The sequence below is a fragment of the Trichosurus vulpecula genome, chromosome 6 (genome assembly GCF_011100635.1).
Source record: "Trichosurus vulpecula isolate mTriVul1 chromosome 6, mTriVul1.pri, whole genome shotgun sequence".
Taxonomy (NCBI): Eukaryota; Metazoa; Chordata; class Mammalia; order Diprotodontia; family Phalangeridae; genus Trichosurus; species Trichosurus vulpecula.
The window spans coordinates 82,148,651-82,164,505 of record NC_050578.1 but is presented as its reverse complement, the minus strand read 5'-3'; the positions used below and the strand labels follow the sequence as shown (position 1 = coordinate 82,164,505).

Below are 15,855 nucleotides of genomic sequence, written 5' to 3'. Positions count from 1 at the left end.
TCAAAAATAAATGCCTGGCCAGAATATATACTTTTTAAACTAGAATATAGTCAGTAGGCAGAGATGAGGAGGGAGTGCATTCCAGGCATGGGGCACAGCTAGTGGAAATGCCCAGAGGCAGGAGATGGAGTGTCATGTGCAAAGAATAATTCTTAGACAGTTATGGTTAGGGGAACAACTCAACCAAATAATACATAGAGATGGTCACAAAAGAGAAAGCAGATAATTTCAGGTACATGAAATTTGAAAAGAATTTGTACAAAAAAATTAACGACTTACAAAAGAATGGAAGAATTTGATTAGGGAAAAATCTTTGCATCATATATATTTGATAAGTGATATTCAAGATAAGTAGGGAACTAAGACAAATGTATGTGTAAAAAGTATTTGTGGGATATAAACAAATAGTTCTCAAAAGAATTGGAAACTATTAAAACCATATTAAAGACTGCTTTACATCATAAATAAGAGAAATACAAATCAAAACAACTCTGAAGTAGTATCACATATCCCCCCAAGCCTCCAAAAAGTGAGAAAAGTTAGGAATGGTTAATGTTGAAGGGTTTGAGTAAGACTGGTGCACCGTTGGTAGAGCTGTGAATTGGTCTAATTATTCTGGAGAGCAGTTTGGGATTTTGCCTCAAAGTATCTAAAGTGTCCATGTGTTTTGACCCCAAGATCTCACTGCTAGGCATATGCCCCAAGAAGGTTAATACTAAAAAGAAAAAATTCAGCTGTACTGATATATTTATAACAGGATTTTTTGTAGTAATGAAGAACAGGGAATGGACATTTCCATGCATGTCCACCGACGAAGGGCTAACCAAATCTTGAATTTCTGAATGCAATGAAATCTGACTGCATTGTTAGAAACTGTAAGTGTGAAACTACAGAAAAGCACAACAAAAATTATATGAACTGATGCAAAATAAAAAGGGCAGAATTAGGAACCCAGTCTAAACAATATTAATGGGAAGAGCAATGAGAACAAGAACAACAATCAAAACTGAATGCTGTCAAATTATAACGATCGACCTTGGCTTCCCAAAGAGATGTGACTTCTTTGCTGAAATTGGGGACTATGGGCATGAAAGTGCACATAACGCCAAACTTATCTAGTGTTTTAGTCTCAGTGAACTTTTTAAAAACAATTTTAAAAAATTCTTTGTTTAACCTGGTTCTTGGGGGAGGAAAAGATTTTATTGGGATGAAGATATAGAAGATATAAAAACAAAAGATACCACTAAAAAGTTAAAAATTGGAAAAATCATGTTCCTCAGAGTTTTTATAGTTAAAAAACACACAAACTTGACAAATCTAGGTGAGAGGGAAGCTACCTAATATGGGAACTAAAATTGCTGTGGTACAGTACTATGTTTAGAGGCAGGAGACCTGGGCTGGAAGATCAAATGCTGGCTTTGGCATTTATTAGCTGAATGATCCTGTGGCATCACCTCATGAAACCTGAGTCTTCTCATCTATAAAACAGCAAATGATTGCATAAACATGCACATATGTGTGTGAAATAGGTGATAATACAATTGATCAAGTTTTTTATGGTTATGAAATGAAAGTATTTTACAAAATGCAATAGGAAATGTACTTTCATGGGAATAGAATACTGCTTAAGATGTTAATATAGCTGCAGTGGGAATTTATTCACCTTCTTCATACAGCTGTCCTCCCCTTCAGGGAGCTCCCTTTAGAGAAAGCCGTAATTTATTCAACGCATTTCTGGCCATTGATGTATAGCAGAAGCTGCCCCAACCAGACCCTGCCAGGCACCTATCTGCACCAACTTTCCTAAAGTAGCTAAAAATATTGCTTAGAAATGATGAACATGGAGACTACAGAAAAGCCAGATGCAAAGTAAAGTGAGCAGAATTAGGAAAACAATGAATTTGATGTCAAAAATGGAAATTCAAAGGATGGAAAAAGAAGAAATGGAATGCTCGGTTATGGGACCATCTTGACCAGGAAGGAGAGATAAGAAATGAATCTCCCTCCTTTCTTTTCAGGGATGGGAGCAAAGGGAGGATATTGGGAGGCCACGGATGGGCTGTGGGTGTGGAACATTGCACATACTGTCAAACTCCAGGTGATTTTTTTGGTTAGTTTTGCTGAGCTGATATTTATTTCTCCCTCTTTCAAAAAATTCAAAAAAAAATTTCAAAAAGACAGACACTGGGGATTGTTCTCAGGGTGTGGAGGAGGGAAGGAAGGTGATGTGAAAAAGATTAATAATTTTTTAAAAATTTAAAATGTTAAAAAATGCTACTCAGCAGTTTGTAGCAACTGAATATAACTTTCCTTACAATCTTAACTCCCTTCTCCTTTGATCTGGGTGTTATAACAGGCAGCTAGTAGTCCATTAGGCCCTGGGTTTCAGGCAGGCCTCTTTTTTCCACTTTTGTTGTGCAGGAGAGTATTTGGAGGAAGGGCCAAGGCAGAGGCTATTGAGTCCATCTTGGATAAATATGTCTGCGGAAAGAATCAACTGGCCTGAGGCTGAACATTGCAATAGAAAGAATAGGCGGGAAGCTCTCAGCCTTGGGTTCTCTTCTTAGCCCTGGCATCACCTTTGGCCCAGATAGTGAGCAAAGCAGGAGTCGAGTGGAAAGAGCAGCAGACTAGGAATTAGGAGCTGAGTTCTCAGCCTCATTCTGCTGTGAACTGTGTGGGTGAGACCTTAACTCTGTCATTTCCCCTCTCTTAGTATCAATATCCCCATCCCTAAGATGAGGTACCTGGAGGACAGAACTGATAATTCCCCCCTACCTCCGGCTCTCCTTGTAGGAAATAGGGATGATGATCACCCGTCGATTTTGCTGTGCACGTGACATACTTTTGTTTCTTTTCTTATTTTATATTTAAGTTTTAATAAAGTTTGTAATATGTTTCTTTTTCTTATTATATATTTACATTTAATAAAAAATTAAATAATAAAAATTATCTGTTTAACAGTGAAATGTGAAGGAGAGAAGATTGAACTTGGAGTTAAAAGACAAATCTACTTTTGGGGTGTGATTTATATCTCTGGAATAGAGTTTCCTGAAATGTAACGTGAAGGATTTTGGACTAGTCTTGAAGGTCCTAATATTCTGTGAATCTGACTGCATTAAGGGTGTGTGTGGGGTGTGTGTGTGTGTGTGTGTGTGTGTGTGTGAGAGAGAGAGAGAGAGAGAGAGCTTCTCTATGTACATTATGCTGACAGGTGAAGATAGTAATAATACTAACCAGTTTGCAAAGCACTTCATATGTGTTAACTCATTTGCTTCTTACAACAAGCTGGTGAGGTAGAGGCTGTTCTAATCCCCATGTTAGAGATGAGGAAACCGAGACTGAGAGATACGAAATGACTTCTCCAGAGTCACGAGTCTAGTAGGTGGGTGCTGCTGGATTTGAACTCGAGTCTTCCTCATTCCAGACCCTGTGCTCTAACTGCTGTACTGTCTTTAAAGAAGCGCATTTGACCTTCAACGTGGTCTGGTTAATTGCGTGTTAAGTACCGTGTCGGTGGTGCGGCAAGGGTGTTCACTTGGCAAGTTTCCCAGCTGACACTTGCAGTGCAGCCTACACCTGATTTGTGTTTTGCTTTCTGCAAGCCTGGAGGAAATGGGCTGTCATTTTAATTAACTAGCAAGGGAGATCTTCTGTATGTCCCTGTGCAAGCACCTTGATCTGCCAAACCTCAGGCTTGGAAGGGGTTGGCAGGAAGGGAGCCCTCCTGGGCCAAGGAAGAAAGGCCTTGTTAGCCAGAGTGGTGGTTTGCTCAGGAGGAGGCTGAGGCTGGGGGATCACTTGAGCTTGGGAGTTCTGAGCTGCACGAGGGATAATGGGCATTTGATGTCTGAACTAAGTCTGGCACTAATAGGGTGAGACCCCAGGACTGAAGGGCCAGCACACCATCTAAGGAAGGCTAAACTAAGCCTGGTCAGAAGTGGAGCAGGCCAAAGCTTCCTTGCCAATGAGAGAGAGACAGAGAGAGAGAGAGAAACAGACAGACAGACACAGAGAGACAGAGATAGACAGAGACTAACAGACAGAGACAGAGAGGAGAGAGACAGAGAGGAGGGAGGAAGGGAGAGCGAGACAGAGAGACTGAGACAAACATAGAGAGAGACATAGAGAGTGAGGGATAGAGAGGGACAGAGCCATGATACAATGGGAAAAGTCCTGGATTTATAGTCAGAGGACCGGGGTTCAGATCCCACCTTTCATGAGTGCTACTTGTGTAATCTTGAATAAGTCGCTTTGTGTCTATGGGTCTTTTCTGTAAAATGAAAGGGTTGGTCTAGAGGGAGATGGCCGCTGAAGTCGTCTTCCAACTCTAGATCACAGGATCTCCTACAAAACTGCAAAGCTCCAAACTGCTGGAACACTATGAAAATGATATCTGTGACTCACGGCTCCCCTTCCCACTTCTGGGACCTCCCTTTCTCAATCACACTCCTTGATATTTGTATTATTATATAGCAGTGAGATGGCCCAGTAGATAGAGCATTAGTCTTGGAGTTGGGAAGACCTGAGTTTAAATCTTGCCTCAGTCACTGACTGAAAAGTGTAACCTTGAACAACCTCTGCCTCAGTTTCCTTGTCTGTAAACTGAGAATACTAATAGCACCTTCTTCCCAGAGTTGTTGTGAAGAACAAATGATATAATTGTAAAGTGCTTTGCAAACCTTAAAGTACTAAATATTAGCTCTTCTTCCTTTTGTTCCTTTTTCTCTTCTTCTTCCTCTTCCTCCTCCTTCTCCTCTTCCTCTTCTTCCTCCTCCTCCTCCTCTTCCTCCACTACTTCTTCTCCTCCTCCTTCTTCATCTTCTTCTTCCTCTTCCTTCTCCTCTTCCTCCTCCTCCTCCTTCTTCCTCTTTCTTCTCCTCCTCCTCCTTCTCTGAAATAAGATGGTTTGTAAAATGCATCAAAGAGGTGTGGACATTGTTAAGTGATCAGAGCCCCTTCTCTCAAAGTCTTCTCCTGGCTTTTCCTTTGGAGGTGCCTGAGAGACTGGGAAGCCCTACTTCTTCCAAAGACCTTGGGAAGACCAAGGGAAGAGTTTGCCTCCATGAGAGCCCCCTGGGATTAGCTCTGGAAGTGAGGGGACAAAGTGGGGACAGGCGAGCCAATGATCTTCAGGCCTTCTCAGTGACTTCTGAGGCTTTAAGGTCATTTCCAGCCCAGCCCTGCTCAGACCTGGCCTCAGCCTCCCCCATTGCCTGGTTTGGTTAATAGTGTCAGTGACAATAGCCAGGGCAGGCCCTACTCCATACATCTCTTGGTTCCAGTCCTCAAGCTGGAAGAAGATTCTAATCTCAAGGGTAGAGAAGAGGAAGAAAGAAGCCTTTATTGCAGGACACCCCTCTTCCCTCCACTGGACTCTTCTCAGGCTGTCTTTTTGCCCACCGATGAGTGTTTATGGCTCCCTTCACTTTGCGAAAGGGGAAGGCTAGTCACAAGATTACTGATGGATTTAAACCGCACCCCCCCCAACCCTGCAAATTACATGATTACTGAAATCTTCCATTTCTCAGTTCAGCAGCAATATTTCACTGTCCCTCCCTCTGTCCCAAATTGCCCCAGCTTTAGGAACCAGGCCGTGTAGCAATCAGAACCGATTTGGGCGTGAGTGTTAGCATGGAGACTTGAGTATGGCCACCAGTTCCTGGGCTTCTTCACACTTTATTTTTATCTTCTTAGGATAAAAGTTTATTTTAAAATACCAGATTATAACTTTACAGGGGAGCTCAAGGTCATGTTTACTCTGTGAAATACAGCAGGGTGTACAGCATTATCTCTGACTTAATTAGCCTTTATAAACCCGGATTGCCATATTCTCTATCAGATGAGGAATTTACTGGTTACCCAGTAAAGAGGAATTTTATTCCATAAAGATTTGCCATGCTAAGGAGCTAACTTCACTCTTGGGCAATAAAAATATGGATTTCACCTTGAAAGAACTTAGGTGTTTAGCTTGAAGAATTCTCTGGAAGCCAATGCAAAGCCTTCTTCTAACTCAGCGACCCTTGACCTTTTGTTTGGAATGTCAGTGTGGGTTGGACCATTGGGATTAATAATGAATGCATTAGTCAGCGCCTTGTGTGTGCATTGGGGGTCGGAGGTAGGGGAGAGAGTAAATTCCCCTAAACTGACAAAGTTATTCTTTTGCTTGCTAAGCCTAACTATTTTAGGCTCGTTTGCTGAATACTTTGTTGATTAACATGGTCTGCACTGAGGATTCACCGTCAGGTATTTAGACTTTTCTTAACTCACCTCCTGTTGAATGGTCTCTTCCATTTTAAGGTGGTTTTTTTTTTAATTTTTTGAGGAAATGTCATTTAATGGTGGTCTACCAAATCATTTTGGCTCTAACTGCTATACCACTAAGCAGACAGGTTCCAATCTAGTAATCCCAGTGGAATCTATTTTATACCTAGAGCCAGGTAATATAGTGGCTAGAACACAGGACCTGAGTTCAAATCTAGCCATAGACAGTTTTTTTAGGGTGTGACTTTGGGTGAGTCATTTAACTTCTGTCCGTTTCATTTTCTTCATCTGTAAACCTGAGGATAACAATAGCACTTATCTTCCAAAGCTGTTGTGAGAGAGGATTGAATGAGATGACGTTTGGAAAGCACGTTGCAAACATTAAAGCATTATATAAATGCCAGCAATAATAATAATAAACAATAACATTTCTGTAATGCCTACTATGTGCAAGGTGCGGTGCTGAGTGCTTCACAGCTGTTGCATTTGATCCTCACAACAGCCCTGGGGATTAGGTATAGTTATCATTGCTGTTGTAGTTGGTCCTACTGCCTAAATAAGTGAGTGGGGAAGAGGAGAAAGGGAGAGTGAGGAAGCCTTGGGTAAGCTTCCTAAAGTACTTTCTCTGAAGCTGAGAATGAGGCTCCTAGAGGCCAGGGGCTGTAGATTTAGAGTTGGAAAGGACCTTAGAAGCCACTGAATCCAAGTCCATAGTTTTACAGATTGAGGAAATTGAGTCAAAGAGATGTTTAAGCAAGTCGCCTAGAGTCACCCTGCTAGGAAGTATGTGAAGCCCAATTTGGACTCAGGTCTTCCTGACACCAAATCCAGTGCCCTCTCTATTTTATCATTCTGCTTCTAGGATCCATAGTATACTATGTAATACATATATACATGGTATACATATTCTATGGATGATATACATGATATAGTCTGCGACGGTGGCTTCTTCACTGGCAAAGAAAGTAGTGCATGATCAAGATCGAACGTGGAAAAGTCATTGCAAGCTTTTTTCTCAGCAGAAATGCAATAAGTGCCATAAAGTGAAGTCCCAGCTGTGACATTGGCAGACTGGCCTGGTCCTAAACAATCACAACCTCTTTGACACATTCTTCCTTGACAAAATGGAGATAATCCTTTTACCTACTTTGTAGGGATGTTGGAAAGACCACATGAGACGGTGTAAGGGGGTGGAAACATGCTGGGTTGCTATATGTAATTTCTTCAATGCTGCAGAAGGTCCGTGTGTTCATCAGCTTGGGTGCTTTCTTCCACCAAGGCAGAGTGAATTGGCATGGTCAAAAAATTCATTTGCTGTTATCAACCTCCTGGAAAACACTATGTCACTATAAACTCTTTAAATGATTCAGGTAAGACATGGTCAGCAACAAAATTGAGGGAGAAGGAGAATGAGTTAATGGACTGTTAAGAGGTAGAGAAAGGGTGCACATTCAAGCAATTTGTAAGAGAAAAGTTAATGAAATATGCTAGCTCTCTGAAAATATGGGGTAAAGAATGAGGATAAGCAAAAGTGTAAAATAAAAACAAGTGAACTTTGCTAGTGGTTCAGCATTTTCTTAACTTGGAACTTTCTGTCATGGAATCGGGGAAAAAGGCTGGGATGCTGTGGATTTCTGAGCCTCGGATATCACCATGCTCTCTACATCCAACTCTCAAAGCATCTTGAAAAGCCATTCATCACTAGACTCATCATCATCACCATTACTGCCATCATCATATACTAGCTCTTATCACACGTATTTATAGTCTTTGTTTTTCAATATGTTTTATAAAAGATGTTGTAACTGTTGCCCAATCTTATCTCTCCTTCTAGGTAGCCCAGCCATGACTCCTAGGAATCTGACTTCCTCAAGTTTGAATGACATTTCTGACAAACCAGAGAAGGACCAGGTAAGTCAAGAATTATATATTTTTTGAACCTATAGCATATTAGTATGCATTTAAGAGATCCCCATCATTTTGTAGGCAGGAGAGATAAGACAAAGAACACGTTGGACACCCACTTTCACAATTCTTCCTTAGAAAGGACTCCAATTAAATGTCATTGTGTTATTTTAGGATGACAGTTATAGTCTCTCACAGTTAAAAAATGTCAGATGGGCTAATGTTAGATAAATGAAACTAATTAAGCATAATCTTCATTGAATATTGGGGGCACACGAATATTAGAATAGAAATAAAGAAAAGCCCTATGGGTTTCGTCCTATTAAGAGAAAAACATACCAACTCAGTCAGTTATCTAGCGTTTATTAAATGCCCACTATGTGCCAGGCACCATACTAAGCTCTGGTAATACAAGGCAAAGGGAAAGAATTCAATTAAAATCATGTGGACTGTTTTAACAGTGGACTGGTCTATGGGAAAGGAGATTAGCTCTCAAGGATATGCATCCTTTATTTGTTGGTGTTGATGCAGTTCAGTTGTTTCCAACTCATTGTGACCCCATTTGGGGTTTTCTTGGCAAAGATACTGGAGTGCTTTGTCATTTCCTTCTCTAGTTCATTTAACAGATGAGGAAACTGAGGCAAATAGGGCTAAATGATTTTCCCAGGGTCACACAGCTAGTAAGTATCTGAGGCTGGATTTGAACTCACAAAGATGAGTCTTCCTGACTTCAAGACCAATAGACTGTCCACTGCGCCACCTAGCTGCCCTGTATGCATTTATAGAATTTGTATTTTGGTGTGAATCTGTTATTTCATCAAGGCAGGGAGCTCTAGGTGAGGAGCTACTGCTACCAAGGCAAACCAGGTCATTTTCTTTTCCCTTGCCCGCCCCCAGTTCAGAGTCTTAGAAAGGTTAAGTAAGTTGTCCAGGGACACTCAGCCAGGATGTGTCAGAGGTAGGGCTAGAGGTCTCTCTAGCCACGACACCACACTGTCTCTCTTCTTATAACCACCAGTGGGGAGAGTTTCCTACTAGATAAGTTAAAAAAGGAATTAAAGAATGAGTCACTAAAATTCTAAGTATTGGGTCTCTTTTTTCTTATTTCTACAATATGCTCTTTTGTCACATTAGGGGAAAAGACAATTTTTTCAAAACTGTAATTTTTAGGAGGAAAGAAAAAAGGAAGAAAAGCAACAAGCATTTATTAAGCTCTTACTGTGTACAAGGCACTGTGCTAAGTGCTGGGGATTCAAATATAAGCAAAAAGAAAGTCAGTTCCTGCCCTCAAGGAGCTCGCGTTCTAAATGGGGAAAGACTGCACACAAAAGATAGGTGAAAGGTGTGGGAAGGAAGAAGGGGCCAGAGGAGTGTGGGAAAGTGACTTTTACCAGTCATTTCAAAGGTATAGTAGTGTGTGAAGGGTTATAGAGTGCCTCTGAAAGTCCATGGATTAGGTGCCCCCAATGGGCATCAGAAATCAGGAAAAAGGTATAATAAAGCCTGGCATTTATCTAGTACTTTAAGGTTTGCAAACCCTTAGTGATAATAAATCACTATATCCTTATAACAACCCTAGGAGGAAGGTATTATTATTATCTCCTTTTTACAGAGGGGAAACTGAGGCAGGTAGAAGTTAGATGACTTGTCCAGGGTCACTCAGCTGGTATGTGTCTGAGACTAGATCTGAATTCAGGTCTTCCTGACCTTAAGTAGCACTGCCTCTGAGGTAAATCAGGAATTCCTCCCTTGGGTTCATATCTTCTGCACTATTGTTATGATATTCATCTTAGTTGAGACCTTCCTCACCATGCACCTGGATTATTGCAACACCTTTCTCCCACGTCACTTCTCCCTCATCCAGGGGCACCTGCACCCTTGCCAGGCTAATCTTCCTAAGCTCCCACATTCACTAAATTGCTCCTCTGGTACAGCTCTCAAATTCTCTCTATTGGCTAGCTTATTCGGTTCAAACTCCTACCTGTTTTTTAAAACCTTTTAGTAATCTGATCCCACGCAGCCTTTCTGGCCTTCTCTCTCCCCCTCCCCCACTCTCTGCGCCAGCCAGCCGGGCCTGTTCCACCCTGTTCCAGGAACGGCCCATGCTCCATCTGGCTTCCTCTCTGTAGTGCCCGCTTCTTCCTCTTGGCCTAACCAAGTTTTCTTATCCTTGGAGCATCAAACCAAGTACCTCATTCTACTCCAGCTCATACGGACCTCTCTCTTCCTTGCACACTTATTGCAAGAAAAGTTGCTTACTCTATGCGCTGGGCCCAGAATCAGGAGGACCTGACTTCAAATTTGGCCTCGGACACTTTGTAGCTACGTGTCCCTGGGCAAGTAGCTTAACCCTGTTTGCCTCAGTTTCCTCGTCTGTAAAATGAGCTGGAGAAGGAAATGCAAAACCACTCCAGTATCTTTGCGAAGGAAACCCCAAAGAATTGGATACAGCTGAAATGACTGAACAAATACAAAATCAGTGCTATTCTGTGGCTTTGCTTTTTGATTTTTCTTCAATTATATTGATTTTTTCTCTTACCTAGATGGAATCATTATCCATCCCATTTCTTATCACATATATTAAAAATTGTTAATTGATAGATTGAACTTACAGGCAAAATTCTACATTTGATGGATAGAACTATTCATAAAAGGAGTTTATAACTTGGGAACCATTGAAAGAATCCATATATTGATTTCTGGGGGTCTATGAACTTAAATTTTTTGATTACTGTATTTCAATATGACTGGTTTCCTTTATGATCCTAACTATTTTATGCATTTAAAAACATGATTCTGAGAAGGAATCCATAGACTTTGCCAGAATGTCAAAGGGATCCATGACATGAGAAAAAGAAAGATAAGAACCCTTTGCCTATATGAAAATTTCCCATAAATTATTCATCCTACAACATAATTTAAGGACATGTTAGTTTTCCTAGATAGCCTTAGGAAGCAGTCATCTTAAAATGTGAAAAAATACAGTATCAGCTATAAATTTGGGAACTGTAATGTTATGAAAGTCTGTTGAGATGAAGGAGGAAGATGTTGGAATAATGAAAGCAGATGGAACCTTGATAGTTGTCAGAAAATTGAAGAGAGCTGAAAACTGAGAATATATCATTCTTTTCCTAGCACAAAATACTGATTAGGAAGAGGGCCCCACAAATACTGGTCAGCTTGATGGCATAGTAGAAAAGGTTGAGTGCAACTTTATGATAATTATACTTTAAGGGCATCCTTTTCCCTTTGACCTGGTTTTATTTTTCACTAAGAAAATTTTTATCTGCTTGGATTAATATTCCCAATGCTTAGCAAAGTACCTAGCATGTAGTTAAGTGCTTAATAAATGCTTTTTGAGTTGGCTTGTTATTGTTCAATCATTTTTCAGTTGGATTTGACTCTTTGTGACCCCATTTGGGATTTTCTTGGCAAAGATACTGGAGTGGTTTGCCATTTCCTCCTCCAGCTCATTTCACAGATGAAGAAACTGAGGCAAGCAGAGTTAAATGACTTACCCAGGGTCACACAGCTAGTAAGTGACTAAGATCAGAGTTAAACCTAGATGACTGATTATTAATTAGCTTTTTTAGGCGTCTCAGAATTCAATACTCAATCATGTAATGATCTGCTACAAATATCTGGTTAGCTTGGTAAGTATATATTCTTTTGGGGAAACAAGCACTTAATTTTTTTAAAAATTGAATCATAAATTGCTATACTGGTGTTTTAATTTACAAATTCTCTGATGTCAGAGTCTTGTGACCTCTGGCACAGATATGCCGAAGAAAATGGGAAGAGATTTAGAACGTATCTTCATAAGGATGCAGCTGCTGATTCCATTTCCATGTTTAATCTGATCATCCTGAGCTCTAGAATAATCCAGGGTTATGTTTAGATATTTCCTCATGGATTACTATAAATTCAACCTATCTCTCAGCTACTAAACTTGGAGCCCTCAACTCAGTTCATCAAATATTACTTATTTGATAAACTGGAGAAACTTCCTTTCCCAATAGTGGCTACCCATGTCTTTCTCTATTATTTCCCTTAATCTTCTAAAGTTAAACGTTGCAATTACTGAATATGCAGTGAAATCAATAATTAAATAAATAATTATTTACAATAACTAATTATTTATAATAGATAGCTGTGAGAAAAATCAGTCACCTTAAGCCTCACTGTAATTATAGATGACTTTGCTTTTGAGAATAGTCCCACACCATTTAGTTCACAAGATAACAAGTAGAGTATCTTCACAAGAAACCTCTTTATTGTCTTCACAAGATTAAAGTTAAGAGTTTTATGAAGAAAGAAGGTATCTTCGTCTTCTTTCTCCATGTTCTCTCTCAGTTTCTCTCCAGAAGTAACAGGTAAATAATCTCTTCAGTTTTTCTCAAATGCTTAATAGTCTCTCTCTCCAGACTCACTCCTTATAAAATTCTCCTTATATTTCATCATAAAATGACAATTAAGACAGTTCTAACAAGAAAGAAGTTTCTCCTCACCTTCTTTTTCTCTTTCTTCTCCCTAGTTTATTTCATAGATTGCATAGAGCAAAGTTAAACTCCCACATGACAGCTACAAATGTAACTCTTTGTTTCTTTCCTTCTTAAAGAGATAGTAATGGTCTCCATAGCCTTTGCTGGAGAGACTTTCGAAATAAGGGTTACAATGAATTTGTGGTAGTTGTCCTTTCTCAGCCCTTGGGTACATTCTACTCCTTAAGTACTTAAAGAATCAAAAGATACAAAAGCCTCTTTCAAGGGACCCAAACTGCTGAGAAATGCAAACAGACGCAGTGAAAAACCTCATTTCCGAATATCCAGAGGTCTCCTGGCTCTCTTGTTCACCTTCTTTCCAACATAGTAATACCACAATATACAGCCAAGTTTAAGCAATACTAACCCAGAGGCATATGTTCTTGCTGCTTTTTTTTTAAATACAGGAAGCCTCAGAAAGAGAGCAAGGCAAATATCTTCATTAGGGCTATTGGAAATTATTTCTTCCTTCTTGTTGCCACAGCTCAGCTAACACCTTCCCCACCCCCACCCCTCAACTCCTCTCCATGCCATGACTATGGTAATGTATAGAAATTTGGTGTTATGAGCTAATAATTTATTAGACCTTGATTATCCTGGGGAGAATAAATAAGATGAAATTTTTGAGCTTATAAAGCTTAAAAACTTCTGGTAATTCTAATGAAAATGTGGTACCCAGCCAAACCAAGCCTAAATATCCCTTCAATTTCTATTTATTTTCATTAAAAAATTTCTTTTATCCAGGCTTCTCTTTTTTGTCCTTAAATCTCTTTAAGAGTGACATTATGAGCAAGGAAAGACAAGTTGAAGGTGTCTTTCCTTGCTCATAATGTCACTCAGGGGATATGGAATTGCTAACAAATAGGGAAAAGTTAGGATGGCTGCAGTTATGGAAACTGGTAGAATCCTTGGGAAAGAGAGAATCATGAGTCTTCTAAACATTTGGATCCTTACAGAGGTGCAAAGTGAAGCATTTTTCATGGTAGAGGAAGTTCTCCTTTTGCCAGAAAACTGGAACCATTTCCGAAGTAACACAGTGAAAACAAATCAACCAATCAACCACTTTCCTGGGGGTCAGAAGACTGGAATCATCATCTCCATTCTGACTCTAAAGGGATCCCTGGGGAAAATGACTTTCCCTAACTGGCCCTCACTGTCCTACTCTTTAAAGCGAAGGGAATGGGAAGGACATTTTCCTGAAGATCTCTTCCATCTCTGCGTGTCATGGTGTCATGGCTGCTTTGGACATGGTTGAATTTGAGATATATCCAGAGCATCCCGCTTGAAATGTCCAATAGGTAATTGTTGATGGAGGACCTGATGGGGTACTCAGGCCCCAGACCTAAGATCATGTCTCTGGAAGCCTCCCAATTTCTCAGTAGGCCCCTGTCCTGTGAGAAAATTTTCTCTTGTTGCAGAACACATTCTCTTATCAGAAGAAATAGAGGGGTGACTGGCCCAAGGATTTTTGTCCCTGGCTGGCCCAAGGACTCTTCCTCCTATCAGATCCCCAAGGTCCATGCCTCTGACAACTCCCTCAATGTCTGGTGTACTCCCTACACTTTCCATAGCTTCCAAAGATGCCTGGAACCTTAGATTATCTAATTAGTATCCCTGGCATTCCTTTTCTACATATAAACCCCAGCACCATTCTCAGTCTCTCACAGGTTCCCATAAGGACCTTTGCCTGCGTTTACTAAAGTAAACTCTTTGCCACTTAAGAGAAGGCTTGAGTGTGTGCGTTCATTCCAGGCAACTCTCCCTTGGTATTTTCAGGGTCCCAGCACCCGAAACCTCATCAGACTGAAGCGCAGGGGAGAGGTGGCCTGGATATATAGTTCTGAGAGTCATCTGAATAGGGGTGATAGGTGAACCCTTGGAAGCTGACGAGGCTACCAAGGGATTGTAGAGAGAAAAGAGAAGAGTGTCTGGGACAGATGCACAGATGAATCTGTGGCAACCACAGTTAGGGAGCATGATAGAGATGATAAGCCAGCCAAATAGAGGAGGAACAGTCAGAAAGGCAGGAGGAGAACCAGGGGATAGGGGTTGTGAAAACCCTGAAAGGAGAGGATGGTCAGCAGTGTAAAATGCAGTAGCTAGAAGGATGAGGGCTGAGGAAATACTGTCCTATTTGGCGATTAAGAAATCTGTTAACTTGGATAACTTTGGTTACTTTGGTATGTTTGGATGGACAACTTTGGAGTTGGTAACTCTGGAGACAGCAGTTTCAGTTGAGTGATGAGGTCAGAGGTCAGGTTACAAGGGGTTGGAGGAGAGAAAGTTCAACAGCCAGTGTAGACAGCTTTGTCAAGGAGTTTGAGGAAGGGGAGAAGATATATAAAGGGCAAAAGCTTGAGGGGGCAGTGGGGTCTAGTCAAGCCTTTTTTTTTAAAGATAAGGGAGACCTGGCTGTGTTTGAAGTTAGTAGGGAGGACTTAGGCGGGGGCAGGGCGGGAGGGAGAAAAGAGAGAGAGAGAAACAGAGAGGGATAGAGACAGAGATCGACAGAGACAGACAGAGAGACACCAAGAGAGACACAGAGAGAGAGACACACACACACAGAGCTAGGGTGGGAGTCCAGGGGATTGAGGATGCATGCAGCCTTGTAAACATGACAGGAGTATTATTATGAAAACAACACGAGGGAGGTAAGCTATATAAGAGCACTTTCAAACCTTAAAGTGCTATTAGCTTAAAGTGCTAATATTAGCAATTGCTATTAGCTTACATATCTGTCCAGATCCTCGCCTACCCAGGCCTACTCACAAGGAAATCTTTGCTCTTTGGGCTATCTCATGCAATTTGTATTCTACTGGTAGGAAGAACGGAATAGAAAAATGTAATTTCCTTAACACCTCATGTTCCTGTAAGTCCAAGAAGTGGCCAGGATCTTTTCCTTCAGGTGACAAGCACAGCATGTCATTCTCAGAAGTCTATGAGATGCTTCTAGCCTTCAGAGCTGGCTGAGGTGGGGAATCTTCTCCCTAAAGAGGACTGGGCTAGGAACCATGAGATCCAGGTTCAGGCTTGTGTTCTCTAGCTTTGAGATCTTAGTCAAGTTGGTTAAACGTTAACCCTCATAAGTGGAAGACCTCTATCTGATCCAGATGTTCTGTCTCTCTTAGAATCTTGTTCATTAATT

The 15,855-nt window shown here is 40.8% G+C and overlaps 1 protein-coding gene across 1 annotated transcript in view; it reads left to right on the top strand.

The window, feature by feature from the left end:
* The window catches only part of SLC4A4 (solute carrier family 4 member 4), a gene marked incomplete in the record, with an annotated part of 320,448 nt that overhangs the window by 149,813 nt on the left and 154,780 nt on the right, over positions 1 to 15,855 (top strand). The window contains 1 exon segment of the mRNA XM_036762520.1: positions 8,099 to 8,175. Coding sequence (XP_036618415.1) covers positions 8,099 to 8,175 — 77 coding nt within the window.